Source organism: Oratosquilla oratoria, chromosome 33, assembly GCF_046742065.1.
Source record: "Oratosquilla oratoria isolate Oo_2021 chromosome 33, ASM4674206v1, whole genome shotgun sequence".
NCBI lineage: Eukaryota > Metazoa > Arthropoda > Malacostraca > Stomatopoda > Squillidae > Oratosquilla > Oratosquilla oratoria.
In genome coordinates, this window is record NC_134809.1 from 39661267 (window position 1) to 39677231 (window position 15965).

Genomic DNA, 15965 nt, shown 5'->3' on the forward strand with positions numbered 1-15965 from the left:
GTCAGAGCCAAGGGTTCCGACCACTCTCCATGATGTTGTTGGGGTTAGGCAGGGGGAGCAAAAAGTGATATCAGGAGAGGAGGGAGTGTAGAGGGCTTGGTGTGGGATATGTGTATGATTATGTGTGTTGTTCATGATAGTCAATGAGTCAAACTGAGTCTGTATATCAAGCCCTCTGTCTGTGTCAGGGTTGTCGACATACCAGGCAGACGACTTGGCGTTGAAGTCTCCACCCATGATCAGGTTGGGGATTGAGGCTAGTTGGCTAAAATGAGGCCTGAAGGTGTCTGGAACTGTGGGGGATGATTGGGGGGGAATGTACATGTTAACTATTGTCAGTGTTGATTTGTTGCCTGTGCGGATTCGAATGGATTGGATTTCTGTTGTGTTATCTGTGGTAGGGAGGAGAATTTTGGTTGTGGCACTTGTGTCCACAAAACAGATGGAGTGGTGGATCAGGGTGATGAGTCCACCGCCATAGCCATCAGTCCGGTCTTGTCTGATGGTGGTGTAATTATGAAATGATGGTGTTTTGTGTGAGTGTCTTAATTTTGTTTCTTGTAAAATCGCAATGTGTATGTTGTGTTGTTTAAGAAAGTGTTCAAGTTCATGTTTTTTCGTGTTAATACCGTCAATGTTGTGTTGTAATATGTTGATGTTGTGTGTTTTGTATGTGTTGTATGTTGCTGTTTGGGGTTGAGGTTGGGGTGGTAGTGGGGAAGGTGTAGGATCTGGGTCAGAGGGGGGGAAAGGAGAGATCGGGGACAAAGGAAGGGGAGTACTAATCGGGGGTAAGGGCAGAGGGAAATTGGGAGTGGGTGAGGGTGCTGGCTGTGATTGGGGAGGTGGGAGTGGGGTTACTGGAGGGCAGGTAGAACATGTCCAAGTGTTTGTGTATTGGTTTGTGTCAGCAAGTGTTGTACAAGTGAGGTGGGCCCAGTTTTTGCACATATTGCACTGAACTGAGCCCTTTGTCTGTCTGCTCGAAGTAATGGGTTTAGAGCATGTTGGGCATGTGTATTTTGTGGTGGGCCCAGGATTGCTCTCTACATCACCAGCTAAAAGTAGAAGAAGAGGGGTGATCGCCGGAAAATCACCCCTCGGTGCAGAAAAAACGTAATATTGCATGTTGGGAAAAAGGATTGTGGTACTCCCCAAGGTAGGCGTAGCTACTCTTGGGGATCGGTGCCACCTGCGTAGAGCCGGTGGCCAGGGGTGGTTGCTGCCATTTGGCCCCCAACTCTTGGGGTTGGGGGGTGGTCCCACGACGTAGACGCTGCAGCTCCAGGACCAAGTAACTCAGTTGATGAGTTGCATAAAAAATATCCAGTATTATACCCACAGCAAATTAAATTATAGAATCATGATTATCTATTACTTTGGGCTATTCTAACACACTTTTCTTCTATAGAATTTTTGTTGTGAATGGCGTATTTTTGAGTTATACCTATTTTCTTTTTAGCCAATCATATGTAACCATGAGTGTCACGGGACTTTTTACCAATCAATGTTTATCCTGTGGGGCCATGACTCCTGCCTTTAATGCTTGGTTATGCATGTGTGGGATTGGGTAGGCTAGGTTAGGTTTGGTTTAGTTGGTTAGATTAGAATTACCCAATCATCTTTTACTGTCCCACCCAAAACCCCCGATTCCCATCTCCCAAAATCGTGAAGGGGGAAGGGGTGGCATACCTCAAAAATGAGGCATTTCTAATAGAAATTTCATAGAACTAGAGTCTAGAATCATCCACAATGGTATAAAACCCTGTTTCTATTAAAAAAAATTGAATACTTTACCAATATAATTGTAGGGGGGTTGCATAACTCGAAAATGCAACATTAAAAAAACATATATATCAGAGAGGAAAAGTGTCTTGGAATTGTTCAAAACAATAGAAAACATGTTTTTGTAATAAAAATTTCTACAGGTGTAATTCTGGATATTTTCCAACCATATTGTAATAATTGCACTGTGGTAATTAAGTGGATTATGAAATGCAATTGGAAACTAAACAAATATTAATGTATTTACCTTGTTGTATCTTACAGGAAGGGGAGCTATGCTCATGGTGTCCTATCTTTGTATCTCTCCATATCTAGTTTGCTCTTAAATTCTTGTATTTTTTTGCACACACTGTTCTTTCATCTAATATGTTCCATACATCCAGCCTGAAGGGATTTCTCCCCGTCTTCTCCTTTCCTGCATGAGGGGATGGAGAGGGGGGTATCGCCGAATTTATGAAGCGGCCTTGCTGTGTATGTGCTGTGTCTTGCGACACTGCTTCTGACCCAGGGCAGTGGACAGGATGCAGGGATGACCCATCATTCAGGAGGTGCCAAGATAGGAGGGAAGGAGGAGGATGGAGGGGAGTGGAATATATGAGAAATGAAATGGGTGGGAGTGATTTCTATGCCTTTTTCTTTTTGACTACCCCCCGTGTAAGGGGGAAAAAGCCTTTGGTATATGTATGTACATCCACCACTCTATGGGGATGGCTATTCTTTTTCAGGTCTATAATTGTCCTTTTTGAGCTTTTTTCCATGTCCTCTTGTGTTTCTCTTATCCCAATTTAGTAAGTCTTCACTATTAAGGACTTCCATGCCTTTCATAATTCTGCAGATGGTTAACAAGTGATTGATTAGTGATGAAATAATGCGTCATAGATTCGTTTGTTATATATGTTCAGTATGAAGCTGGACATGTATCATACGTATAGGGCGTGAATGTTCTGTTCATATTACCAGGAAGCTTGGCTATCAGTCTGTGTTTATCACTCATTCCATCTGCATCTTAGTCTTGCTTGTGATTGCACATCTACTAAACTTGTATTCAGATGCATTATTTGTGATTTTTTCAGTGCAAAGTTTAACCCTTGCAAGAATATCCCAACAGAAAAAACACAAGAAGACAGGGATGAGTGAAGACAAATCACTGTAGAGGTGAAACATGAAGTAATTGAAAAGTGAGAATGAAGTGTGAGTGTGGCTGACTTAGCACGCACAATCGGACTACATCAACAATTTGTACTATCCTCAAGAACAAGGACAAGATTAAGGAGATAGATGCTTCAAAGGGAGTGACATGAATATCTATGCAACTTTCACATATTCTTGACAATGTTGAAAGGTTGCCTCTCATATGGATCAACGAGAAGCAAACACAAGGTGAATGACATGGACAAGGGGGTGGAATGTTACATGAACTTCTTTGCAGATGATGCAAAACTGTTTAAAAAAGTGAGTAATGAAATGGACTGTAACTCACTGCAGACAGATCTGAACAGGGTTTGGTAATGGAGTCAGAAGTGGGAAGTGGACTTCAACATTAAGAAATGTAGTACAATGAAATTTGGAAAAAGTAAAAAAAGGATATCAGGACAATATAAAATTGGTGCAAAGGAAGTAATGAAAGTGGGATCTGAAAAAATCCTGGAAGTAATCATCACAAAGGATATGTCCCCTGATAAACAGATAAACAAAATTGTCGACAAAAGATCAATAAAAGTGTCTTTTACTTACTTGGATGAAGAAATGGTAAAGAAAATACTAGTCACATTGATAAGGCCAAAATTGGAGTATGCAGTGACACTATGGTCACCCATAGGACATGGTAAGAAACTCAAAAATGACAGTTATAGAAGACATGAAAAAAAAACAGCTTTCCCCCATGGAATGGTGGATGTATGGAACATACTAGATGAAACAATAGTGTGTGCAAAAACAATACAAGAATTTAAGAGCAAATTAGATATGGCGAGATACAGAGATGGGACACCACGAGCATAGCTCCCCTTCCTGTAAGATACAACTAGGTAAATACCCTTTCTTGGTCGTGAAAGAAGAGAGATAGACAGTTTCCTCACTCTCTTTCACCAGTTGTGGTTGACAAACCACAAAATGCAATCAAGCCTGTTCTTATTAAACTCTATCTCTTTCCATTTCTCTTCATAAAAAAAAAATATATATTTCATAAAATGAGGGTGGGGCATGATCAAGAGCATTCATATGATCAATTATATCTTCCCCTCTCTCTGTGCATGAAAAATAAAAAAAAATAAAAAATAAAAAAATAAAAAAAATGCATTTAACCACTATCTGGTATCACCAACTTGCATCTTGGCACCAGCTGCCAAATGTACAACAACCTAACATTCACGACTCATGATGCCCACATAGGCATCATCATACCAAAGTGGTTAATGTTTGTCTAAAAGAGGGTAGATAGCTGAAGGACTGGAGGAGTACATGTATTTCTGCTTTACAAGGGTGTAGGGGATAAGTGTGATTGTAGTAGTTTCAGAGGGGTCAATTTGTTGAGTGTAGTTGGGAAGGCTTATGGAAGGGTTCTGATTGAGAGGATTAGGAGAGGAACAGAGGGAATAATCACTATGAAACAAATTGGGTTCAGGACAGGTAGTGGTTGCGTGGATCAGATTTTTGTGGTAAGGCAGATATGTGAGAAATCTTTAGGAATAGATAAGGATTTTTTGGGGCTTTTATGGATTTAGAAAAGGCTTATGACAGGGTAGACAGAAAGGCACTGTGGGAGGTATTACAGATATATGGGACAGGAAAAAAGATGTTAGGAGCAGTCAAGTTTTTATGAAAGTAGTAGAGCCTGTGTTAGAATTAGAAATGGAGAGAATGAGTGGTTTGAGGTAAAGGTGGGACTTCCCCAGCGATGTGTCATGTCACCATGGCTGTTCAATTTATACATAGATGGGGTGGTGCGGGAAGTAAATGCAAGGGTAATGGGTTTGAGACTGGAGATGGTTAAAGAAAATAGAGTAAAATGGGAGATACCCCAGTTGTTGTTTGCTGATGACACTGTGCTTGTAGCAGGATCAGAAGAGGGATTAAGGAGGTTAGTGACAGAGTTTGGGAAGGTGTGCGAAAGATGGAAGTTGAAGATTAATGTGGGTAAAAGTAAGGTGATGAGATGTACAAGGGGAGAGGATGGCAGCAAATTGGAGGCGAGTATTAAGGAATTAAGACTGGAGGAAGTGGATAGCTTTAAATACTTGGGGGCGAATGTGGCAGGAAAGGGAGAAGTGGAGATGGAGATAAATGTAGATTGAGAGAAGTAAATGCCTTGGAGGATTAAAAAGTGTAATGAGAAATAGACATTTGGGAATGGATGCTAAGAGGAGATTGTATGAAAGGGTGATTGTGCCAACATCACTGTATGGGGCAGAAACATGGAACATAAGAGAGGAAGAGTTTAAATATATTTGAGATGAAATACCTGAGAAGTATGGTAGGGGTTACTAGGCTGGATAAGGTGAGAAATGAGGAAGTGAGGAGGAGAATGGGTGTGGAAAGGAGTTGGGAGATAGGGTAGATGAAAGAGTATTGGGATGGTTTGGACACATGGAAAGAATGAGTGAAGAAATTAGTAAAAGAGGTGAGGAAGGCAGAGGTGGAAGGAGTGAACATGAGGGAGATGGATGGATGGGGTAAAAGGGGCATTGGGAAAGAGGGGAATGTCTGTTGAGGAAGGGAGAAGACAGTAGATAGGGATGAGTGGAGAATGGTTGTGTATGGATGTTGCTGTGATTTTTTTCATGAAAGTAGCAGTTGCTGACAAGACTGACGAGTTAAACACCATATGAGGATGGAGCCTTTATTTGTATGAAGTTTCGCTGTAATAAGCGAAATGTCATACAAATAAAGGCTCCGTCCTCATATGGTGTTTAACTCGTCAGTGTTGCTATGATGCATGGAAGGGAGTGGGTGGGGGATGGGGAAGGGTGAGGAAGAATGTGTGAATGATATTTTGACAGCCTGAAGGGATTTCTCCCTGTCTTCTCTTTTTCCACATGAGGGGACAGAGAGGAGGGTCACCATCTAAATGAAGCAGCCTTGCTGTGGATGTGCTGTGTCTTGCTACATTGCTTCTGACCCAGGGTAGTGACTGAGATGCTGGGATGACCTCTCATCCAGGAGGAGCCAAGGAAAGAGGGAGGGAAGGATGGTGAATGGGACAGGAGTATGCGGGGATGAAATGGGTGGGAGTAGATATATGCCTTTGGGTTTGGCTACCTCCTTTGTAAGGGGGAAAAAGCCCTTAGTATATGTATGTATAAAACTTATGCAGTCTATACCCCATATGGGCTGGATAAGTATAGCATTCTGCTACAAACAAATCTCCAAATACTTCAAGTAATTTTACTTTGCAAAAACTATAATCTATGAAAAGAGTTCACATATCAACATATACCTTGGTTAACATGAGAGGTGCTACTGTGTTGACAAGTAGTGTTTCTTTCATTTGACTGGACTTGACCATGTTGATGCGTGTAGACTTGGGTGCAACACCTGCATTATTAATCAGGAGGTTCAATCCATATGTTCCTGTCATCTTTTCCACCTCAGCAACCAGAGAGCAATATTGACTTTCATCAGTGACATCTGAAAGAAAAAGCATGTATGTAAATCTGTAAAATAATTATTCATTATCTTTCCAATCCAGGGTTGCAATGGCTGGGAACTGAGAGGACCAGAAAAAGTTAATCCTTCATTCTTGGTGTGCCTACCCCTCCTCTTGAAAAGCACCTAGTCATAACTTATACATTTCCTAAAAAATGAATAGGGATTTTGTCAATTGCCTTGTTTACATCAATGGCTGCCATAACTGTTCTTTCTGGTGGGGCTTCTTGTTCAATACTTCGAGCACCTGTGAGATGTTTGTGAGCAGTATGCTGGTGGAATGGCCAACATAAGAACATAAGAATAAAGGAGACTGCAAGAGACCATAAGGCAGCTCCGTATCCATCACCACCTGTCATCCCTATCCATAAAGTTGTCTAATTGTTTTTTAAAACAACTGATAGTTTCAGTGCTTACTACATGGTTACTAAGTTTATTCCCCAATCTGAATCCATGTTGATTAGAGAAGGTAGGTGAGTTTCTTTTTATTTATTTTATTATTATTTTTTTGTCAGGGCCTTCAGCCTGAGTTTTTATATTTCTTTGTTCTTTCTGCATCTGTACTGGTGAATGTGATGGGGATTCTGTGTTTGTTTGATTTTCCAAATTTCTTTAATTGTTTTCTGTGGCCCTCAGGAAATTAGTCATGGCCACTGGTTTAGCCTAAAAGTCACTCAGTAATGAGAATTTATGCTATTATCTAAAACAAGTGTGTAAATATAACACTGTATCTTCTGTGTGGTGACTGCATCTAGGTCAACTGGTGTCTATTGCTTGGCTGATTCTGTGTTGGTAGTGTTTTAATGCAAAGTGATGACCTAAACTTAAGATGCCAGTGCAATTTTTTCGTCTTGAAAGTGATTTCTCTGCTGGGTTACTTTCTGGGGAGTTTGGTGATGTATAGAATTTGTCAGTCTAGGAAGTATTTGAAAGTGGATGAAATAGTAATTAGCATCCAGAAGGTAAGTAAGAAACACATTCCCAGAGACTACAGGAAAAAATACAACCTTAACAACACATAAGATAGCTACCTAAAAGTGGAACCACTTTGAAGATTAAATATGTCTAATTTTACCTAAATAAGTTTTTAGTACTTACCAAAGTCAATAATGAATAAATAAATTACACAAAATTTCTAGTTCTTTTACTTACTGCAATTTGAAATTACTGATCTTATCACCAAAATATCTGCTTTGGCCATTCTCATAAATCCTACCCACAGTAACATCATGATATGTGTTCACTCTTCATACATTGTCATTGTGTTTGATGAATGGTGATTTTGTCCAGTGCCGCAGGCTACTTATTGTCAAATCTAGGAATTATGAAAATGAAGAAAGAACTACTGAGGATAATACATGACTGGGAAGAAAAAATATCAGAAAAGAGGTAAAGAATAATATATTAATAACATACAGGGAGTCCTTGGTTTATGACAATCTTGACTTTTACTGTTTTGCATTTACAACACTGGCAGTGCTTGTCCCTGCCTTTTTGGTCTTTTTATTATTATTATTAAATAATACAAAGAACTAGTTAGTGAGTGTGGCAAAGGAGTATGTCATCATGTTATAATAGACTAAGAAAAGAAGAGCCATTTCGGATTACTACTTATCATTCACTCTCATATTTATGTTGCTTTTTTGAGGGGAACTTTTTGCCCTTCATTTTGGTTCCCAAGTGTAAGGCAAACTCTTCTGATAGCAGTGCAGTGAAAAAAGGAAAGCAATTGCCATGGAAGGTGCTTAATCAGGTTGGCTTCAACCTATGTCAAAAATTGGTTTATGACGCTGCGTAGGAATGGAACTCCATTGTAACTCAAGGACACCCTGTACAGAACTCAGAGAGAAAGGCAGGAGAGGAAAGCTTATGATAACCACCTAGCAATAATGATATAATTCACATGTAGAACATGCAAGGGGAGCTAAATGATGGGGCTAGATTCTTACAATGATACTGAACTGCCTTTTTTAAAGCATTATGCAAAACAAATTATAAGAGATATTGTTTTTGGAAATTTTGATTAAATTTATCAGATAAATAAGCTTAGAAAATAAAACAAGGAGGAATGGTAAGTGAATAACAAAGAAATTACATAGAATAAATATAACAAAAGGGAAAATAAAACAAGGCAGAAGATATGGTGTGGTGTATAGGAATAAATAAAAATAAAACACTTGTCATTTGCTGGAAAGGATTTTTATGTTCTCAGAAATAACTGTAGTGACTGCAAGTTATTGTGGGGTTAAAAGCTGCTCAGTAGCATGCAGCTGATACTTTAGGGTCTCATAAAGAAATGATGATATTTTATTATCCTGCGACTGTCCCTCCATTATGCTGTCCCCCCCACTCTTAATACTGTCATGTACCACTTCTCTGAATGTTCATTTCCTTTTTTTGGCAAACCCTGTGGTGGGTACGAATACTACAACTGAATGTTCCCACTTGAGTTGTAAAAGCCAACACATATTGGACAGGGCTAGGACTAGGCATTCTACTTTCTGTGGCTCCAAAGGGGACATTCCTAAAAAAAAAAAAAGGAAAGAAAAGAAAAAAAAAAAAAAAAGCATATGAGGGTCTTGGAGTTTTACAACCAGAACCCTAAGGTTTGGGTCTTTTAATGTGCATGGATGTGGTACAGGTGAGAGTGGAAGGGAAGAGATAGGCAGTATGTTTGTGAGAAGAAAGATGTGTTGGCATTGAGTAAAACTAAGTTGAAAGGGAGGGGCAATTTAGAATTTGGGAGTGTAGTTAGGAGGGTGTCAGGAGTGAAGAGAGGATGAGGGAGAGAGGGGGGAGGGCTATACTAGTAAGTGAAGAGATAAGTAAACGTGTGGTGAAGTGGAAAGAGGTTTCTTCAAGGTTAATGTAGATGAAGGTGAAACTGGGAAAGGAGATGTAATTACCTACTAAGTATTTCAGCGGCTTTGACCCATCGTTTTTCGCTCATATTTCCGAAATAACCATTCACATCAGTATGATATATTAGCACAGCCTAATTCACACCCGGCCATAATTTTTTATGTTAGAGTGCATTTACAAGTGTATTTAATTACGGCGTTTACTCTTGATATTAAGTGTGTCGTAGCCGACACCCGTGAAGTAAATCGAACAGGTGAAGTCGTGACGTCATCACAAACTACCTCGTGTATCCCAACTTCACTTGTTGGATTTACTTCACAGGTGTCGGCTACGACACACACAATATCAAGAGTAAACACGGTAATTAAATACACTTGTGAATACACTATAACGTCAAAAATTATGGCCGGGTGTGAATTAGGCTGTGCTAATATACCATGCTGATGTGAATGATTATTTCGGAAATATGAGCGAAAAACGATGGGTCAAAGCCGCTGAAATACTTAGTAGTTGTATTTATGTAGTTGTATTTTACAGGAAGGGGAGCTATGCTTGTGGTATCCTGCCTTTATATCTCAGTGTCTAGTTTGCTCTTAAATTCATGAATGGTTTTTGCACACACTATTGTTTCATCTAGTTTGTTCCAAGTGTCCACCACTCTATGTGAAAAACTGTTCTTCAGATCTCTTCTATAACTATCTTTTTTGAGTTTCTTTCCATGTCCTCTTGTGTTTCTCTTGTCCCAATTTAACAAGTCCTCTCTATCAAGTATTTCTGTGTCCTTTATGATTCTATAGTAGGTCGCCTCTCTTCTTTGCTTCAAAATCAGTAACTCCAATTAGCCAGTCTTTCTTCATATAACAAGTTTGAAAGTGTTGGAGCCATTTTTGTGATTGCTCTCTGGATTCTTTCAATTTTCTTTATATTCTTTTTGGTACTGGGTGACCATAATGCTGCCACATATTCTAGTCTAGGCCTTATTGGTGTGACTAACATTTTTTTTAATAATTTCTTCATCCAAAAAGGTAAATGCCATTTTTATTGATCTTAGCAAGCTATAGGATTCTCTAACAATTTTGTTTGTTTATCTAAGGGCAAGTCATTTGAGATAATTACTCCCAGGTCTTTTTCAGATCACTTTCTTTCCTCCTTAGTTCCAATTTTATGTTGTCCTGATATTCTTTTTTTTTACTTTTTCTGAACTCCATTATGCTATACTTCTTAATGTTGAAATCCACTTCCCATTTCTGACTCCACTTCAAAACCTTGTTCAGGCCTCCCTGTGGTGATTCACAATCTGTTTCAGTTTTTACTTTCCTCAATAACTTAGCATAATCTGCAAAGAAGCTCATGTAACATTCCACATCATCATCCAAGTCATTCACATAAATAGTGAACATTATTGGAGCCAATACAGATCCTTGTGGAACTCCACTAATCACCTCCTTCCAACCTGAATATTTTTCTCTGAGTACTACTCTCATCTTTCTACCATTCGGGAAGTCCTCCATCCAGTTTAGTAGGTTGCCTTTTATCCCTATGTTTTCCATTTTTTTTAAATAATCTTTTGTGTGGTACCTTGTCGAAGGCTTTTTATAAGTCCAAGAAAGCACAATCAGCCCATCTATCCCTTTCTTGTATTATATAAATTAGTCTTGAGTAAAAACAGAATAAGTTTGTGGTACATGATATTCCCTGTCTGAACCCAAATTGTCATGGGTTTATCATATTATTTTCTTCCAGGTGTTTTACCCATCTATTCTTGATGATCTTCTCACAAATTTTGGCAGTGCTTGTTAATGAGACTGGTCTGTAATCAGTTGGTTCTTCCGTGTTTCTTCCTTTATATATTGGTACAATGTTGGCATTCTTTCAGTCTTTTGGTATTTTTCTTTCTTTAAGTGAGCAACTTATTATGTTATATATTTTGTCCATTAGTTCTTTGCATTCCTTTAGAATCCAATTTGCCATTCCATCCAGGCCATGCGATTTCCTAACATCAAAGTTTGTTAAGTGCTCCATTATTTCTTTTTGTGTTATTATTATTTCCCTCATGGGGGAGATTGCACTTCGATTGATTTATGGAATTTTTGGCTCAAAGGCCAAGCGCCGGAGCCGGTAGGCCATTCAGCGCATTTGCTTCCTTCGTCCCAATACTGTACCTTCTCTCTAGTGAAAACAGACTTATTCATGACTTCAGCCATTTCTAGATCTGTGTATTCTGTATTTCCTTAGTATAGTTTCACCATTTCCTGTTTATTTTTAAGTTTACCATTCACATATCTATGGAAGAGTTTGGGTTGCTCTTTCCATTTTTCTATAATGTCTTTTTCATATATCCTTTTTTTCCTCTTTTCAGACTTTTACATACTCATTTCTAGTTTATATATATTTGCCATTTTCCAGGATATTTTTATCTTTCCTCCATCTTTTCCAAGCTTTGTCTCTTCTATCTTTTGCCTTACTTCATCTTCTGTTGAACCAGCGTTTAATGTACACCCTCTCTTGTTTCTGTCTTGGTACATACCTATTCATTCCTTCATTATAGCTATCCATCAAGATCTCCCATTTCTCTTCCATTTTTGTTCCTTCCATATAGAATTTTTCACAATTTGCATTTTGAAAGAATTTCTTTAGTTTTCCAAAGTCTGTTTTGTTGTACATCAATCTTCCTCTGTACTTTTTATTTCTCTCCATATATTTTATAATGCGAGTATTGTGATGCAGCATACATATAGCAGCCGATGCTGTGCACAAGAATTTGACTCATACTGAAGTGGTTAACCATTTCGGTACAATGACACCTACATAGGCATCATGAGGTGCAAGTGGATACACAAGGATGATGGCATCGGCGTCTTGATTATATATATATTTTTTTGTAGTTGTACATGAGTTACCACCGGATTCTGTGAACTGGTTTCATCATATTTATTATCACTCAGAGTAAAAGAGAATGAGTAATACAGCAGCAACTTTATATTTTATAATGCAAGTAGTGATGAATCTTACATATGGCAACTGATGCTGCACACAAATATTTGACTTGTATTGAAGTGGTTAAAGACCTCGTCATTCACTACTAACTTGTTGATTATTTCCCTGTGTTGCAATTTACCATTTATAAACCTGTAAAACAGTTTTGGTTCATCTTTGCACTTATCTACTACACCTCTTTCAGAATTATTTTCTTCCTGCAAATTCTTGTATAGCCTTTTCTAGTTTGTAAGCTTCTTTTGCTTTATTGCTTTTTCTCTATCCCTATTTCCCCCAAACCACATCCATGGCCTTTTTTGCAATCTCACACATTTTGTTAAACCAATCCTGTTTCTGTTTCTTCCTTCCACTTATCTTTGCCAAATGTTTGTTCACTCCTAGGTTGTAAATGTTAAGAAAGATTTCCCATTTCCTCCATGTTCCATGGTATTCATCAATTCCTCCCAGTCTGCTTCTTCAAAGAACTGTTTCAACCCTAAGTATTCTGCTTTCCTAAAATGGAGTCTCCCTTGCCTATGTGATTCATACTTTGACTCCATTTCCTCATGCTCCAGTTGAAATTCAATTGTTACATGGTTACTTTTTCCTATGGATCAAAGTTAGTTCAAGGAGCAGATGATGTCTGGCTCTTTGGTCAGTAGCAGATCTAATCTTGTAGGAATGTCATCTCTTACCCTGGTCACTTCCTTTACCCACCGAGTCATTGTGTTCTCATTTCCTATACTTAACAGGGTATTTCCCCAGTATTCAGCTCTGCCACTTGGTTTCCATTCCTCCCAGTTGACCTCACTCTAATTAAAATCTCCAATATGGACTGAATTGTTACTTTGTTCAATAGTTTTCTTTAGAAGAGTTGTGTCCATATACATTTTTTAATATTCTGCTTTATTCCAAGCTCTTGTCTTATGGGGGACATACATCACCATAATGTCTCTTCTATTTTGCCTTTTCATTCTAATTTTCAGCCTTCCCATGTTAAGTCAGTATGGACCCAAGATATTTTGCAGTGGCTGTCATTGTGTGTGTATTTAATTAGTTCTATCTTATAGGAAAGGGAGAAAAGCTGATGGTCTCCTGTCTGTATCTCACAGTATCTAAATTGTTCCTTAATTTGTGTATGGTTTTTGCACACGCTATCATTTCGTCCAGTTTGTCCCATACATCCACCACTGTGAGAAAAGCTGTTCTTTTTCAGGTCTCTTCTATAATTGTCTTTTTTGAGTTTCTTTCTATGTCCTCTTGTATTTCTTATATCCCATTTAAGTAAGTCTTCTCTATGAAGGACTTCCGTACCTCTCATGATTCTATAAATGGTCAACAAGTCTCCCCTTTCTCTTTTTTGTTCAAGGGTCAGTAACTCTAGTTTTGACAGTCTCTCTTCGTATCACAGTTCTGAAAGTGTGGGGACCATCCTCGTACTTGCCCTATGGATTCTTTTAACTTTCTTTATATTCTTTTTGGTATTGGGTGACCATAGTGTTGATGCATACTCCAATCTTGGCCTTATCAGTGTGACTAGTATTTTCTTCACCATTTCTTCGTCCTAGTAAATGCCACTTTTATTGACCTCAGCAAGTTCTTTGTGATGATTACTCCCAGGTCTTTTTCAAATCCCACTTTCTTTACATCCTTTTCACCAATCTTATATTGTCCTGATAGCCTGTTTTTACTTTTTCCAAATTCCATTATACTACATTTCTTGATGTTGAAGTTCACTTCCCACTTCTGACTCCATTCCCAAATTTTGTTCAGATCTCTCTGCAGCAACTTACAGTCTATTTCAGTGCTCACTTTTCTCAACGATTTTGTGTCATCAGCAAAGAAGTTCATTTAACTATGTCATTCACATAAACAGCAAACATTATTGGAGCCAGTAACGATTCCTGTGGAACTCCACTAATCACCTCTTCCCAAATAGAACCTTTATCTCTGAGCATTACTCTCACTTTTTTCCATGCAGGAAATCCTCCATCGATTCCAATAGTTCACCTTGTACCCCTCCTATGGTTTTCAGTTTAGCATTTTATCAATAGCTTTTTGTACATCTAAAAAAGCACAATCAGCCCATCTGTCCCTTTCCTGTATTATATCTAATAGCCATGAGTAAAAGCAGATCAGGTTTGTGGCACATAATATTCCCTGTCTGAATCCAAAGTTTTGGGTTTAGTATGTTGTTCTCTTCCAGATGTTTTGTCCATTTATTTTTGATAACTTTTTCACAAATTTTGGCTAGAGTACTTGTAAGGGAAACTGGTCTGTAATTTGTTGGGTCTTCTTTGTTACCCCCTTTATACATTGGTACAATGTTGGCCTTTTTCCAGTTTTCTGCTATTTTTCCTTCCTTAAGCAAACAACATATATTTTGCCTAACAATTCTTCTTTACACTCCTTTAGTATCCAGTTTGCAAATCCATCCGGGGCATGCAATTTCCTGACATCAAGGCTTGTTATTTGATCCATTATTTCAGCTCATGTTACTATTATTTACCCCATAGTGGGGGATTTCACTTCTCGCCCTTCATCCCAGTGCCATACTTTTTCTCTAGTGAAAACCGATTTGAAATGTTTACTCATGACCTCAGCCATTTCTATATCTTCTATGTATTTCATATTCCCCTGGTGTAGTTTCTCTATTTCATGCTTGTTTTTCAATTTACCATTCTCATATCTATAGTTTTCATTGATCCTTACATTTTTCTATTACGTCTATTTCATAATTTTCCTCTTCCCTGCATATTTTCATATATTCATCCCTTTGATTAATATATATTTGCCACTTTCTAGGATTCTCTTTTTTCCACCTTTTCCAAGCTTTACTTTTTTCTTTTTTTTCTCACTGCACTTTCTGTTAAACCAGCATTTACTATATTTCTTTTCCTGTTTTTGTCTTGGTACATATTCATCCACCTTTTCATTATAGATTTCCTTCAGAATCTTCCATTTTTCCACTTGCATTTTTATTGTGAAATTTATCCGAACTTGCTTCTTGAAATAATTTCTTAAGTTTCACAAAATCCATTTTACTATACACCAGTCTCTCTTTTCTGTATTTCTCCTTTCTCTCCATATATATTTCCTTCTGTAGTTCTACCTCAAGTAATATGTGGTTACTCTTCCCAATTGGTGTCTTGTATTCAATTTTATCCACAATTTCTGCTTCTGACATAAAAAATAAATCCAATTTTGATGGTTCTTCATTATTTCTATATCTGGTATTTTCCTTTACCCATTGTGTCACTGTATATTCCATAGTCAAGTAATACATTCCCCATAATTCCTCTCCACCTTTCATTGTCACCTCTTCCCAACAGATTTCTTTGCAGTTAAAATTCCCCATAAGTACCATGTTTGCTTCATCTTTCAGCACCCCATTTAATGAAATCCTTGTATCTTCTAATATTCTAGAGTAATCTCTCTCCAAGAACCCATTTTTGGGGTCACATAGATCACCACATTCTCTTTTTCATGTCTTTATCTTCAACTCTTATCATGATCATTTCCACACTATTCCCTGCATTTGTAACCTTCACATTTAAATTTTTCTTAGCAAAGAACATGACTGTCCCACCCTGTTTTTCCTCTCTATTTCTAAGCCAGTGATTATATAATCCATTCCTAACATTGTTAGGTGATAGTGAACCCCTTAATTTTCTCTCTACAATTGCCATTATGTCTGG

General features: G+C 38.1%; 1 protein-coding gene across 1 annotated transcript in view; it reads right to left on the minus strand.

The window, feature by feature from the left end:
* The window catches only part of LOC143017849 (C-signal-like), a 56220-nt gene that overhangs the window by 22937 nt on the left and 17318 nt on the right, over window positions 1-15965 (minus strand). The window contains exon 3 of the mRNA XM_076172814.1: window positions 6221-6411. Within this exon, the coding sequence (XP_076028929.1) occupies window positions 6221-6411 (191 nt within the window). The remainder of the gene's footprint in view (window positions 1-6220; window positions 6412-15965) is intronic.